This window comes from Pecten maximus, chromosome 2 (genome assembly GCF_902652985.1).
Source record: "Pecten maximus chromosome 2, xPecMax1.1, whole genome shotgun sequence".
Taxonomy (NCBI): domain Eukaryota; kingdom Metazoa; phylum Mollusca; class Bivalvia; order Pectinida; family Pectinidae; genus Pecten; species Pecten maximus.
In genome coordinates this window covers 15,807,624-15,824,627 of record NC_047016.1, presented here as the reverse complement: position 1 = coordinate 15,824,627, position 17,004 = coordinate 15,807,624, and the positions used below count along the sequence as shown (strand labels likewise).

The 17,004-nt window shown below is 37.0% G+C and overlaps 1 protein-coding gene across 1 annotated transcript; it reads left to right on the top strand.

Moving 5' to 3' along the window:
* Positions 1 to 2,030: 2,030 nt before the first annotated feature.
* Positions 2,031 to 17,004, top strand: LOC117319404 (histidine N-acetyltransferase-like). The gene is made up of 4 exons (XM_033874220.1): positions 2,031 to 2,146; positions 6,126 to 6,320; positions 6,527 to 6,757; positions 14,580 to 17,004. The coding sequence occupies exons 2-4, from the start codon at positions 6,165 to 6,167 to the stop codon at positions 15,138 to 15,140; spliced, it is 948 nt and encodes a 315-aa protein (XP_033730111.1). The 5' UTR covers positions 2,031 to 2,146; positions 6,126 to 6,164; the 3' UTR covers positions 15,141 to 17,004.

The following is a 17,004-nucleotide window of genomic DNA, read 5'->3' as shown; positions in this document are numbered from 1 at the left end:
ACATCCCATTACTGCCTTCTTTTGGACAGTCTCCCCATGTAAACTTCATACAATGTATATATGAAGAGTTAAAAAACAACAACAAAAAGCAAAAACTCGACCATTTTGCTCAAGCGCGTAAAACATCAACTCATCTTATGGCTGTCATTGGCCCTCGTGGGTTTGATCTTAACCTAACATTGACATTCGCACTGATGAAAGAGAAATGTTGACTTTCCATCTATCTTCATGATAAAAGGAAATCATCAGTGTTTTTTTTGGAGATATCAAGTATGCTTTGAAAGCAGGAGTCTTCGTTTACTCCGCATTTCTCCTATCTGGGTGTAAAGCCTGGGCAGATTGGACAACACATTGGCTCTGTATGTGAAAGATGAACCAGATCTACCAGAAGGGTCAGGGGTCACATACCAAATATTACTGGCAGTTGGCATCAACAATGAGTACCTCAGTGATGGTGGTGGCTACGAGATCTATCGGCACTTACGGAACATTGTACAATGTCAGATCCACTCGAGGCATCTGGGCAGTGTGAACTTCAATGTTTGGATCCAGCATGACAACATTAATCCATGGGATTTAGTATACCACATGCATTTAGAAACCAGCAAGCCATGCATCCAAAAGTCAAGAGATTAAGAAAAAAAACCTCGAGTAATGTAGATTTCGCTACCAACCGTCATCTTCCAGATATTAGGTATGTTCAACAGGGACAATTAGAACTACGATGTAGACCAACACTGACATGGGTAATCAGATTCTAGGACGAGGAAGTAACATTTGGAATCCAGATTAGATGGTTAAAGTAAACCAACATCAATCGATCATGTAGCGTCCTTGTCAGAAAAATGATTCAGCAGTTGTAAGAACATTTAATATTTGTAGTTATCAGAGAACATGGCGGCCATTTTGAAAGTGAACATTTCACTTCAGCGAATTATCAATGAGTGTCAGTACCAGTGTAGTAACAAAAGCAAGAACATGTACATGTATAAACATTTTATTTCAGTTCTCTACAATATTTCTATGCAAAACATTTTTTTTTCCTTTTGAAAATTACAGCAGTATTGTCCATCGATTTTAATGACTGTGTACAAAACTCTTAGTTAATATTTATTTTATACTGTATGGAAATAATTAATAGCACATAATTACGAATGGACTGTAATAGGAAGTTGTACTATTAAGAAAATTTCGCTTAATGTAAAAAGAGCATATTCTTGCTCAGAATCCATCACATTTTTCTCTCCTTTCCCTAATGTATTAAGCACGTAACCTTTTGCTTTTTATATATGATATTAAACATATCGTTATCAGCATGTTCATGCTTAGTTTTCTCGAAAAAATGAACAATTGTAGCATTTCCCCCAAAAAACTTTTTTTTCATTTTTGGCACAAAAAGAGCGCTACATTCTTGAGTATGTACATGTTTTGACTTCAATGCCTATTTGTAAACGTACATGTAGGACCACAGAAGCTATCAATAGTATATACGAGCTATCTCATTTGCTTCTTAGGCCATTATGAAATACGACCTTTCAACCCTCTTGAAATTAACATATTATAGATATCGTGTGTCTGTGTCTTATAATCATTTTTTTTACTGAAGTTGGCCGTCTGAAGATGCGCAAGCGGAGGTCGGCATTTTGAATGATACGTCATGGGGGGAACCCTTACAACTAACACAAAGTTGACCACGTAATATATGACTTTTGTATTGTTTATTGGTCTTTTGATAATACAGAACCCGGAAGTGACGTAGGTATTTGGGTGTATCGAAGGCGAGTTAGTTATCACCCCATAAACATGTGATGTAACCGAGGGACATGTGTACTCCAAACATAAATGTCTACTTTCTGTATCGTCTACACTTTTTTATTACCTCCCTTGAAATGGTGCGGGTTTTGTATTGGAACGAAAGTCCTCTGATTTTGTTTCATCCATTGTTATTGTGGTACATCAACGTCCAGTGGATGAGAATGTGTCGTAAGTTTTTAAAAGAGCAAATTGGGTCACGTCATTATCACTTATCTAGCACGCCACCAAGCATATCTACAGTGTATGCACAGGCTCAGATAGCTTATTATGCACACTAGTCACCGACTGGAATACTGAGCTGTGCATCAAACAAACAGGTGTGGAACTGCAGGTAAATAGTTATTTTTGTTATCATAGCCATAATACTATATTGGATACAATGACAATTTGTAATGTATAAGACAGCCATTGCATTGGTTTAGTTGAACTTGTTCTCTACAATGCTAATTTTAGAGTAACACGTCTTCCTGTTTAGGGCCATGTAAGCGGAGATACACCCTATACGGGTGTCCTATAGAAAGCACCACAATAAGACATACTGAAGTAGACATCAAGGTCAAGGTTATTGGGCGACAAGGTCAAATATTTCATCTTTCCCCCGATGAGCATTTTGTTAAGACACGATGAAGCAAAGAAAGTTCGAATTAAACAAGAAGTTAATTGACCAAAGGTCATGGTCACCGGGCCAATATGGCCAAGGTCAATGGATCAAAGCAAAGTTCATGTCAAATTTGGTATCCTTTCACTGATGAACATTTTGATATTACAGTTCGAAGGAATTTATTAAGGATTTAACTGACCAAGTGTCAAGATCACTTGATGAAAGGTCAAGTGCAAAATGGATCTCTGACTATGACCCTGACTGTTAGTGGGGGAGGAAAATCAAGGTTTAAATGAACCAAATTAAAACTAACAAATGTTTGTTCTGCCAAACATATATCAAAACAAAATAATTAGCGGTAAAAAGTTATGTGCTACGTAGCCAATGTCCAGTATGGTCAGTTTATGTTTGGGGAAAGCCCATGTCAAATATTGCGATACTGCAAATAAAGTGCAACATGTTGCGCCCTCTGGCGAAAACAGAGTTGGTTGTAGTGACGGCACGGTAGATCTGATTTCACGTATGTTGATTTCTTTAGCTTGTGATTTAACAGCATGCGTGACAAACAATTGTTATATTAAGACATATGTATTATAATTAATAGATTCAATGATGAATGATTGTTTTGATGATTCAAATCGACAAAATACAGGTTTATCCACAGCTTGCACACAAAGGGGCACGGAAGAGGAATTCGTGTTCATGAAATTGTACACACATGAATACGGCCGGTACTTACGATCATTATGGACACCAAACATAGTGCAAGAGGAAATTAACACTCTACCTGACTACACTCTGTATTTGCTGCTAGCACAAACCGTATAAAAAAGGAATAAAAAAGAGCAAAGGCCTTAATGGTTATTGTTAGAACAAAACAATTACTAAAGTAATTTGAGTATTATATAACCTTACAGTCTATATCATCTTCGTACATTTTTATCTATATTTTTACTACAGTAGAATAAACTATTGCTTTGTATGTTTTTGAGTCTAGTAAAGAAGATTGTCCAAATCCTGTACTGGAATAAACCCAACAATACTTAAGGGGCATCTAAACAGCAAATCCAGTCAAAACATTGATATTTTACAGACCTATAAATCCCTATTATGGTGCAATGTCACAGAAGTAACATGATGAACTTTTAGTATGTATCATGGCAAACCCTGGGCCTTGCTGTTGACATGTAATTTGTTAAGCTGTTTGTAAATTTCAACAAAACGTAAGAAAAATGCATGTTTCAGAGGGACACAATTAACTCATTTGTATCCCATATATTACACAAACATGTCGTTTTGCTCAGTGTCTAAAGCACAAAATAGGAGCATTGGTTTGACCAGCTTTGACGTTATTTTATGTATAAACGTTTTTATTTTGACCTTGAATTGCAAATGGCGGTCGTGAATGATATAACACAAATATGGCATATAAGGAGGTATTTAAAACATCTAAAATGCTCTTATTAGACAACATAAAGTATTCTTGAAGTGGCAAGAAGTCTGCTTTTATGAAAACATGTTCAACCGTTGAGTTTGGGGTAAAATATGCCTATTTCTGAAAAAGGCTGCAAACTCGCCAGTTTAACAAATTGACATTCAAATGTTCATGTTACTATGATGAGATGTCTGAAAAGTACGATATAGGAGTATTGTTATTAAGTGAAATGCCTCCTTTAAGCCATATTTGTGTAATATTATTCTCAGCCGCCATTTGCATTTCAAGGTCAAAACAAAATAAGTGTTTATACGTACATACAGTAAAATCCGGTCAAACAAATGCTCCTTCCCTGTGCTATAGACACTAGTCTTGTGAACATAACAGGATGGCTATTTTCAGGTTTGATCATTTGCGTGACTTAGAATTATTCCATGCTACATATTACCACAAAGTTACTCTATAGAAGACACTACAGCAAATTATTGGTGATTGTAAGAAGCTACATGTCTAAATAAACATTTTGGTACTATTACATGACATTTTTTGTGCAAATGGTAAGGTATTTATTCGTGTTTGAAATTCAACACTATTCTGCTATATAGATGACCCTTAATATTCCAATAAGCGCAGGACTTAGCTTAAAGTCCTCTCCACGTTTGTTGCAAGTGGTATAAATACATATATGTCTGATATATATAATGTTAACATTGATATAAACAACATTATCGGTGTTAAAAATCGTGAGTTTGGAAAATTATTAAGACACGAACTCTGTGCAACTTGCATATTAGTTTGTCATGAGATAAGACGTACGTTTATTTGTTTCTGAAAATTGGATGGTTCACAAAACTGAAAAGTTGGGGAGTCTACATTGTATATCCTGAAGGTCCTGACATCATGTCCACATTCAGATGTTAATGACTAAATGAAGTGTTAATTTCGATGTACATTTTTCTGCAACCCATGTTGCACATCCGATAGGTACACCAAGGATTTTAATACTGGATAATGTTGGATCATAAACAAAATGAACGCTGGTACAGTGGACCCGCAATAATCCGGACGCCGATAGTCCTGAAAACTCACAATCCGGACGGAAATGTCCGGGAACAGTTAGTCATCCGTGTCGATAGGTGAACAGCTTGCTCGCCTGACACACCGATGCATGAGTAGTCATAGCAATCGTTGCGAGGTCTTAGCAGCAAGGCATTTACCTGTGCAGCATAGTTTTTGTAACTGTACTTTGCTTTTCTATACAACGAATTAAGGTTCATGTAAATAGTAAATCAAGATTCAGATTAAAATCAAAATCACTATTCTGTTGCAATTAAACATATGTAGCCTGACCAATTGTTAATATGTGTCATGACTATCCATGGGTCTTGATTTTGACATTTAATTTGTTAAGCTACCTGTTAATTCAAAACAGACATAAAACATGTTTGAGGAAAACAAATAAATCTCGTGTAGATCAGTCATATTGCACAAAATAACCATGCCGTTATGGCTACAGGTGTCTACAGCAGGTAGGGCGAGCGTTTGACAGATTTTACTTTATCAAAGTATAAACGTCGATTCTCTTTTGACCTTGAAGCTTCTTGTTGTTTTATTCTTTATAATAGCCATATACTGTGTTGGATACATTGAAAGTTTCTTATAACATAGAACACAGCCATTGCATAACATAGATGAATAGTTGTTATCGTGTTGTCAATATGTTCTCTACGATGTGAAATTTCCTGATAAGGGTCGTCTGACCACATTTAACTTCCCGGCTGATAATTTTAGCATATATTGACCGATGGAAATGGAATTTGATCAAAAGGTTCTGTTCACGAAAATACAAACTGAGGTAGGCATCAAGTTTATTTTTACTGATGAGCATTTTTTTAAAGGCAAAATGAAGCAGAGTAAGTTGATTAAACATGGAACCAACTGACCAAACATCATGGTCACCGGGCCAATAGGGTCAGGGTCAAAAACATGTTTGTTGTATGTTTTGCTTCATTACGATTGTTTGATGTCCAAATGTCAAGCGTCAACCCCATCTACATTGACCAGGGCATACTGATTCTTGATGATTATGGGGAATATACAGCCACACAGTTGAACACGTACCGACCTGTCATTGTTCTAGTTTCTCACACGAATTAATTTATTTGTATCACGAGTCTGCTTTACATTTATCTAGGCTGTATACCAAATTACGATTCACGGATGATGTTCAATGTAGCGCATCAACGTTTTTAATGTTTTGATATATTTTTACAGTTTTTCAGGTAAAATATCAAGAAGACACTGGTGTCCATAATGGATGTTGTCGAATGTCGAAAAGTTGGCATAGAGGACTATGACGATGTTATGAGTATCCGAGACGTTTACGATGGACTGGACTACCTGCCCGCCCTATATCGGACATTTATGGCCGATCACACTGGGTATGCTGTTATTGTAAATAAAACAATAGTGAGTATCCTATACGAGCAACCACTCTAAAACAATCCGAAAATTATTATTTAGATTTAATAACAGGGGCGATTCACTTCAAACAACACAACATATACACGTCTATGATATTGGAAAATATATCGGAATGAAAATTTTCATACTATGTAAATAATGGTCATTGTTTTTAGAGTAAACGAATATATCACTTTACGGCTCTCTAATAGGTAGCGTTCCAATGTGCTTCTTTCATTGATGATGGAGAAACTATTATACTGAGAGCACTACGCATGCGCAAAGAATATGAAGGCAGAGGACTGGTCTATCGTCTGAGAGCATTCGTCATGCAGGACCTCGCAGAAAAACCGAGACTAAAGCGTAAGGTGTCCACGACCGGAAATGTGGCTATCCTACAGAAGGTACTACAAGAGAGGAGAGGTGAACTCATAGTCCAGAGGGTAAGATATTTTGTTTATTTCACTGTATACCTATAGTACATTTCTGTTGGACATCCTGCATGAGATAATAATTAAGTCTCCGATAGGAATTATTACTGGTTGCCTCTAGACGTGCAAACAACTTTATTTTTTCTGAAAACCATCCTGGCTTTGTCCAATTTTTGGCACCAAAATTTAAATTTAAGGGCTGGATAAGTACAAGGTACACTGCACGCTCTAAGATAAATAAATAAATAATAAAAAAACAAACAAACAAAAAACTGGACAGTGGTAGCCTCTGATTGGTCGTTAGCTGATCGATATGGTATGACATAAAATGCAGAATGGTGAAATCCGTCTCGTGATCAGATAATTTATAGGCTTCTGAAAATTTGAAATATAAATACTAATATTTATTAACAAAGGATGACTTCCTGTTTAATTTTTGGATAATAAAAGACTGGCCGCAATGTTTTCGCTTCTTATTTGTGGAAATTAAGGTATTGCCGGTGTAAAGTTGAAAATGGACCTCGTTGAAAATTGACCCTTGATCAGTTTTTAACGTTGAATATTGACCCTGAATGCAGTTGAAAATTGAACCATGAGCGCATTCTTCCCTCCGACCATCCATGGAATATATGGACACCGTTGGACACTGATCCCATTACAAATGGTTTACCCTTTCGTTGGCGTAAACAGCAGGAAATCTGAGGACCAATCATATATGCCGTCAAGGTTATAAACAACAGTACCGCAAACGATGCGGGAGCTTTGAGATAGTCAAAATAACGTATTATTGCGGATTATCCCGTCCTCCGGTAATTGTGACGTCATACTGTGGTAGGTACATCGTGGGATGTGGGATGACCTAGTTAGTGACCTGGTCATTTATAGGTTTGTGTAATCCTTTTGACCTGTCTGTCATACATTTGAAATTAGAAGTAGTGACTATTATGACAGGTATACATTACATCATGTTTATTTTTAGCGCAACTCAGCCCGCCACACACATCATATACAACTGAAAAGTAGATTAGTGATTCATTTTCAATCATGGGCTAAACAGAACACTTGGAAAATATCTACTTTGATTTGAATAACCCTACCAGTTATGCCGGTCCAGAGAAGCTCCATAAATATATATACATGTATAAAGATAAAAAGTACAACGTCGGAATTCATGCCATTCGTCGATTTCTGCAGGATATAAGCATACAGCTTACAGCGCCCTCTGTGCTACAAGTTTTTGTGATTTCCCAAGGAATCGCTGCTCTCTGGGATGTGGATTTGGCAGTCGTATAATATAAATCCAAGGAAAACGATGGAATACGGTAATTGTTTGTCACCATTGACATGTTTTCACGTCATTTACGGGTCGTTCCGTTAAAAACAAACTCCATTAAACGATAATTGTTGGGTTTAAGTTTTTTTGAGTTCCGGTCGAAAGCTAAAAGAAGTTCGTTCGGACCCGGGCAGTGAATGGAAAATGAATGGGTGAAGGCCTTTCTAGATCTGGAACTAGTTCTGCTGCAAGTGCCACAAGATTTTGTCTTCAAGCATCCATTCACAGGCAATATATCTGGCCAACATCCTTTTAGTTTGACAAAGATACCTCACATACCTCAGAAAAACATGTGGATAACATCATTAAGTCTACAGTCGTTCCAAAGATGGAATTTATTTATGGGATCCCCGTTGATCTAGAACAGAACTCGTTTCTTGACATTGACAGAAGGAACTTAATCGTGATAGATGACCTCATGTCTACAGCTTCGAAAGATCCTCGAATTAACGGATTATTTATTGAAGGAAGTCGCCATAGAAATCTCTCTGTCGTAACGATCAACCAAAAAATATACTTTTGCAAAGGCCCTACACAGAGAATGAACTGCCACTAGTAAGTGCTGTTCAACAAACCTGTTGATAACCCCATCATTTCATTCGTCAGTTTAATGACGCCATTTCCGAGCCTTATGGATATCATTTAGTAGATTTGAAGCCGACTACTCCAGAATTTTTACGTTTGCGCTGCAATGTCAATATAAGGAGATTCCGATGCAAGGGTTTAATCATTCCAACAAGGGAAGCCCCAGGGAGTAGACGTATACAGAGGATCAAAGGTCAGGAATTGATCATTTAGCCAACGGCAGCCGTGGAGAATACACGTGTCAAATATAATATCAAGTGAAAGAAAATTTGATTTACTGTGATATTATTGAAGGCTAGATTTGTAATGATTGTGGATTGGTGCTTGATTATACCAATGACTTACAAAAACACGTCAAAAATTGGTCCCCGAGCAGTTTTCTTCCAAATGAAATAGCAACGAAGGCAATTGAAATATTCCCGTAAAGGATTCGTTATGAGCGAATGTTATCGGAGGACAGCGATGATGTTTCGACTATGGAAAATGAAAATAATGACGTGTATATCAAGTTCGCCGAATTAAATTTAGAAAATAACTCACACACAATGAGGAAGAATGGCAGAAGAAGCGAGACAAGTATGTGGAGGAAGGGGTGTCTGAATCAGAATCAGAGAAAAGAGTTGACTTGAAACTTGAAACGACATCCTACAATTCATGGAAACATGAAAAACCCTTAACATATATGTTTCAAGTTAGCATCATAGCCTGCATGTGAAAATCATGGAAACAATAGAATAGCGCGTGTTTATAATCCGTGTCGGACAGATCAGTTTCTGCTAGTTATTATAAAAGTTATCTTTTCCGGGCAATTTGTTTTCGTCGAACTATTCTTGTAACATCGCGTGATCGTATGGATACACTCCTTTCCGATGAAGGAGTTTCAGATGCTTCTCTTTGGGGAAGTGCTTTGACCAGTTTAGGAATTCATATACTCCCTCTACTACCAAATATTTGACACCAATGTGTCAAGCGGTGCATTTAAAAATTGTAAGGAATCGATAAATCGCAGATTCCCAAGTGAAAATGACATGAATTTCTCCATATTATTTGGTATACAGGATAGGGATTTCGATTTCGATTTTCCCGCCGATTCGACCAAGAAATGCATGTAGTAACCGCGTGAATTATGGAATACCACGGGAATGTAAAATGATCCTACTATCGTTTTCCCTATCGACTTAAAGTTACAATGACTATAGCTGGCGCCGCGAAATATATAATTTAAATGATCGTGGTAACGGACTCCGTCCTCCCCAATTCATCTCGACAGATATTACATGTCATTGCCTTTTGAAGAGTTGTCTTCGTTTACAGTCAAATTCATGGGTTTAACGTTTTCTAAACTTTTGCAAATATCTTCGTCTCCTTATACATGTATCAATTTTTCGAAAAAAAGTATCAATTACGTTGGGACCTCTATAGACCTGTGTGGATTTTGATAGTTCGTTGGATGAACATTTTACCATGTAAGAAAAGCCACAGGGTTTCGTGTTTTGGTAATTTGTCCTTGATGATTTGTCGGGAATTGGTTCACATGTGTTAACTGGGCGAGCAATGCTTTCGAAGTCAGCATAAATCACAAAAGGGACTTTGAGCTGTTTGTGAATTTGATTAAATTTGGCCAATTGTTGATCTTTGTTTTGAGGTCCGTGAGGGGAGCAGTAAGGGACATGGTCATCTAACACCTGTTGTTTTGTGTAACCATAATGGCAATAGTTATAATAAAATGGTTTACATCCATGTGCAGTTCGGCCACCAAGCCAACGACTCAAATTTCGAACTAGACAGTATTATCTGCTTTCACCTTTCATCAAGAGAAGATTTAAGTTTAGAAGTGTTGCACTAGTCGGTTACGTGTAAGGGATATACTTTTCCCCTCTCTTAACCAAGAAAGTTGATGGATATGTCATTTTGTTTTTCAAACTTCTTTACTTGACATAAGGGGACAGGGAATCCAATGCGTGCAAGTCCAATTGATGTTAATACTGCGTATAATGCATCACACGCACTGCATTGTCATTACATGATACGGGGTGCATATCTGAAAGTACTGACCACAGGAAACACTTTTGATCTTTATTTTGTATGTTAACAACGGCTTTGTTCTTTTGAATATTTGGTGGTAGGGGTATGTAGCTACTGCCCTCTAACGGTGTGTGTTCTACGGAGTTGATTTCGAGTTGTAGAATTTTGTCCATGGTCCACATACTCCCATCCCGCTCAAACAATCTGATAGGCGTTATGTAAGTGGCGGAAAGCCTCGACCATTTGTTCTGATATCTGCGATATTCGTTCGTGCTTAACTGATAGATCTAAATGTTGGTTCGGCATAAACAGTTTCGTTATTTTTGTCATATTTCAGAAATTTCACGAAAGCGTAATGAACCATTTCATACATTTCTCTTTCTGTAGCCTTTCGTCTATGTCTTTTATTGACTGTTGACAATCACCGAGGAATTGTAGTACTTCCCACAGGTTCCCAGGATAAGAATACAATGTCGGTGTCTGAGCTGTTCCGTCTAGTGCCTTCTAACCCTCCGCCTTGTCAGACATCGATTGCATACATCTGCCCTCCTTCCGTAAAACCTTCCGGGAGTGGGCTATGGCACCATATACCCTTCCTACCTTTATCTCCAAAGATCGCGCAACATTTCTTCCCCGGGAGTAAAATTTTCATTCTGGATCACCGAATACATTTTAATTCTTTTTCAACAGTTTTATGATAAGCTTTTCCAGCGTGATTGCTTTCTTTGGTACATTGTTTCTTCGGGGTACTGGAATTAACGTTGTCGAATATTTTTCTTTTCTTGTTTGGCGGTGTATTTTCTTTATGTAATTTTATATGACGATTGAAGTTATCTTTACGGTTATTTGTTTCTTCACAGTGGGTGCATGCATATACATATGTATATTTTGTCGAATCGTCGTGAAATGTTCTTGTGTGTCTGAGTAAATGTGATAATTGTTTGAAGACCTCATCACCTTCTAAACACTTGTTTTGCGACATCCGCTTTTCGGTACTTGAAGAGACGGTCAGATGATTTGCAAGGGGATGAGACGGCGGAGACTCGACTCCGCGTCCGCGTTCGCATCCGTAGATAACCAGCCAAGGGATCTTACTTCGTCACCGTTTGTATGTTGTACAAAAAACACTCACCCTATACTCTATAGGTTACCTGTGCATATCAAGACTGATGTATACAATTCGACTGACTGAGCAATCATGACAAGCTACGGTTAAATTTCTGCTCTACTGGTTTTAGTAGTTAATTTGTGTATATCATTTCTTTTGTACATACATACGTCCGTTCACCTTGAGTGGTACGCTTAAACTGATATGTTCAGGTAAACATTACCTTATGTATATAAAATAAATGGAAAAACGAAGATTGGTGTCAAAATAACCGTGATGCTGTATCGCCAAATGGCGTACACTTGCCTAACGTTTAACATGCTTATTTGGACATGTCGGGTTATAAAAAAACATGACGTAAAGCATATCCCTCATACCTCACTACGGTTTATACCTTCTAATCAATATAAGACATAATGAGGACATTCTAATTAGAGGTCACTGGGTCAGTCCCTCATTGGTCACTGACCAAACCATCCCAACAGGGAGGGATACAATATAAATATAGAGGGAGAGATCGATTGATACAGAACCCTCATTTCCTATTCATCACTCAGACCACGTAATTTACGTTATTTTCACTATCTCGAAACTTCCGTGTTTCAAAAACCAAACCCAAACATCATATGACCTGAGAGTGTGCTTAAACAACATCAAAATTATCTGTCAGAACACAATATGTGGACGAACGGACAGAACATTACTACAGAACGATGAATTGGGAGCCTATGTAATTCCAATACGTATTCAGAAGAGGAAGCTTACAGGGAGAGAGGCGATCAAAGAGCCCATACATTTTATGTCGAATGAAGTAGATCGGTGAAGCTTGTTTGGAACAATCACTTTTAAATGGTCAATTTAACAGTCAATTTTTAACATACCGTCCGTTGAGAATTGACCTTTCGCGACCCATTTTGAACGGCACTCATGTTGCATATTCCACGTGGAAACTGACCCAGGATACATATTTAACGTTGAAAAACTGTTTTCATCGAGGGTCCATTTTCAACGTTATTTTTTATTGACATTTGGTACATAGGGGTTTTGACGAATGTCTCAGTTTAGTTGCAATGGTAATGAAATGAAGGTTTCTATCGTTCAAGATGTGATATAGTATTTAAGATGGCCAATTTCGATGAAATATTTTGTTAATCGTATTATGACTTAAGGATCAATATTGTGGAGGATTGCGATGGAAGTTTGGGGACTTCTGCAACGGGCTGTGTTCAAATTCTTATAGTCCTTATTCGCTCACCTGACCTGATGGTCCGGCGAGCTTATGCCACTGTGCAGCGTCCGTCGTCCGTCAAATTTGCTTTAAATCGATACTTGTCATTAAATACTGAATGGATTATTACCAAATCAGAGGGGCGGTGCCCATTAGGAGAAATAGAGGAAAATTATTCAAATCGCTACTAGTCATAAGGTTATTGATACATGTTAACCCACTTTTGTCAAAAACATCCTTAGGGGAAGGGAAACAGATTTGCATAAATGGTGACTCTGACCCCCTTGGGACCAAAGGGGCGTGTCCGATAGGGGAAATAGAGGTTATTGTTTCCTTTCGGTCGCTACTGGTTATAAAGTTATCAATGGATTTAAAGCCATTTCAGTCAGAAGCATCATTGGGGAAGGGGAACAGATTTTTCTTCAATGGTGACTCTGAACCCAAGGGGCCAGAGGGGTGGGGTCCGATAGAGGAAATAAAGGTGATTCCTTTAAATCATTACTAGTCATATAGTTCAGAGTAATTTTGAACCAGATTTGGTAAGAAACATCTTAGGAGGAAGAGGAACATATTTTGCATAAATGGTCATTCTGACCCCCAAGGGGACAGAGGGGCCAGAGGGGCGGAGCTCTATAGGGAAAATAGAGATAATTGCTTTAAATCGCTACTGGTCATATAGTTATGAATTTATTTGAACTAAATTTGGTCAGAAAAATCCTTGCGGTAAGGGGGATATATTTAATATAAACGAGTCCCTTGGGGCTGGAGAGAGGTGGCGTTATCGGGGGAAATGTTTAAGAAAAAAAAGAAAGAAAAAGATAAAAGAAAAACACCCCTTTGAACCATAGTGTGAATATTTTGCCATTATTACTGAAATATCCAGGTGAGCGATGCAATCCCTCTAGGTTCCTTGATTATTATACCCCCGCAACGAAGTTAGGGGGTATACTGGAATCAGGTTGTCTGTCCGTCCGTCCGTCCGTCCGTCCGTCCGTCTGTCTGTCCGGACAACTCCTAAACCGATGGGCTGATTTCAATGAAAATTCACACAAATATAGAGGACCATGTGTAGATGTGCATGCCACTTTCTTTTCTTCAAAATTAATTATGGTTTCTATGGCAACTGGTCACTATAAACAGGTTTTCTGATAAGAACCATAACTTTAAGTTTGTCTGGACAACTCCTCCTAAACCGAAGGGCCGATTTCAATGAAACTTCACACAAATATAGAGGACCATGTGTAGATGTGCATGCCACTTTTTTTCCTAAATTATGGTTGCTATGGCAACTGGTCACTATATTACTGGGTTATTTTAGTTAGCCTCTAATTAACAGTTCCAATTCACCATTGACTCGTGCAGATGGCGGGGGTATTAGTCAGCCATCCTGGCGACAGTTCTAGTTTCTATTATCTATGATAGAAATTGATTATATATAAATTGTTAGACAATTCAAAGAAATGCTAAACTGTTTAACTTGTGTGTTTTTTGTTTGTTTTTTTGTTTGTTTGTTTGTTTTGTTTTTTGTTTTAAAATGCAATGACATTCGTTTTAGGATATCTTGTTCTACCAAGGAGAGGTTTCAAAGGTTGTCCCATTTCTCCCTACGGTTGACAATGTATCAATGAGGATCTTGAACAAGGATGACTTACAGAAACTACTGGTATCAAAAGCAGACACAGACAGGTTGTTTCCACAAGGGAGAATCATTGTCGATTGGGTGCCTTATCGGCTGCTGGCTTCTAATGTCGATCATTTCTTCAACAAATTTTGTCACATATTGGGCAGCGAGTCTAAAGATGGAAACGCCGGCACCTTCGAATACATTACACTGGCAGTTAGCTACATTGTGCCTAACGGAATTCGGTACAATGTAGAAATATATGGTAACTTCACAGAGGAGACTTTCTCACTTCATATGTCAGAGCATCTCAGAAATTGTTCAACGTTAGAATACGAGAACATTAATTTTTTGGTACATTATGAGTCAGGGTCACACGATGCAAGTATGATCACAAAAACTATGCAACAGTTTGGAATGAGCGAGTCTAATACATTCCATTCAAGAACGATGTATGGAATTGAAGTACCAATGGTTCCGTTATCGAAGTACTGATCTACCAACATTCTCAAATTACCCAATAATAATGGAACTTTGTCTTAATTTAGGTCCCTGGAGGTCACATGAAATTTTCTCTGTCAGAATAAGGAAATCAAAAAGCATTCTAGGGCAGATTGAAACGAGTAGATTTATGTGTCTTTTGTACTTCATTTTATTGAAAATGACTTGCACTGAGTTCTTACGAAGTTCCCTCTATCAGACGTGCGAGTGGCTTTTTGTGTATTTTCATTTCCACAAATTTTATTGTCATTCGGTGGTGTAAGTCAAAAGGGTTGAATAACAGGCAAATCCTAAGGTGACAAGGGGACCTTATGAATAGAAATATTGAATATATAGATTTACTTTACTTAAAATAAATACTATAAAAAACAACAACATTTAATAGACTCTATACTTCACATATATACATCAGACTAGCATACTCCACTGATGACACGTATAACCTATGACAAAGGAAGGGTCTTTTAGGACATTTTATATGTATTTTTTGAAAAATGATTGTGGTTTTTTTGGGGGATTCATTTTAATTTGAATCGATGAAATTAACAGCTACAGAGTTCTGACATGGTTTCTCTGTCAGAATTACTTTGTGATTTTTGTACATTGTATTCATAAAATTGACTTCAACAGTGTTCTGCCGAGGTTTCCCTGTCAGATACAAGTGACATTTTTGTACTTCGTGTTTTTGTACAATCTTTAGACGTCTTTCATGTTTTATTGACATATTCATTCGTTATCAAAATGATTTGTTTGATCAACTTTTGAGTTCATAGTAAATATTTATTTGTAAACGATGTAAACTTACCATTTTAATACCAGTTATTAGAAAACAGATAACATCTTCGGATATGTAGGGACAAATGGAACAAAGAATTTTTATTTTAGATAAACACTATGTATACCACAACTCTTCTGTACGGGATACTATACTATTTGTATGTCTTTTTAAGGCTTTATAACAGTTAGTGGTGAAACATTCTTTATTAACCAGTGGTTGTTCCTCTCCTTTTTTGTTTTTATTAATTGCTTGCATTTTGCTTCCATCATTTCATCCCGTCAATAGTACTCAACTATTTTAGCATACCACCAAATCAAAATAGATTTATGTCGGTACATCGTCGTAATCGGCGTTACTACTGGTATTAGCCTAAATATTCATAGGTGGGTAGAAATAAATATAAGATTCAACGCGAATTCCAATTACTATTTCATATGGTTGTTCATACAATCGTTTATTTCGATGAATCATGTCTGCCGGTGTTCAGAACTTTGGGAATATACCGACGTTTATACAATAACATGTTACGTTACTATAGCGTACTATGTATATCATTCCTCGGACCTGTCAGTTGTCGGCATGAAATGGAATTGGAAAAGTTAAAAACTTATTAAATATAGAAGGGGAAAAATGTGAAAATATAGGTAAATTGACACAAAAATAAATAAAAAGGGAAAAAGAGCTTAATAAAATTTAAAAGTTGCTTGTTACTTTTATTCCAATTATTTAAATGCAAAATGTTCTTCCATTCTGTTTTAAAGAATTGCATTCAACTGGTTTTGATTAAATAGACAGATAATTATACATCTTTAACATTTGTAATTTGTGTTGCATTTTGCCATAATCATAGTATTTTTACTCCACGTTGATTTTTTGTTTGTGTATTTGTAAGATATATCTATTACATGTGATTAATATAATTTTCATATTATCTGGCGTTCAATATGAGTTAAAGTTTGAAAACAAAACAACAACACAAACAAATTCCCACGACGTTGCGTTCCTTCACACGCATCAAAATTGCACTGCAAAAGGATTTTTTCATTTCTCTAGTTATAATGATTCAATTATGAAAAAAAA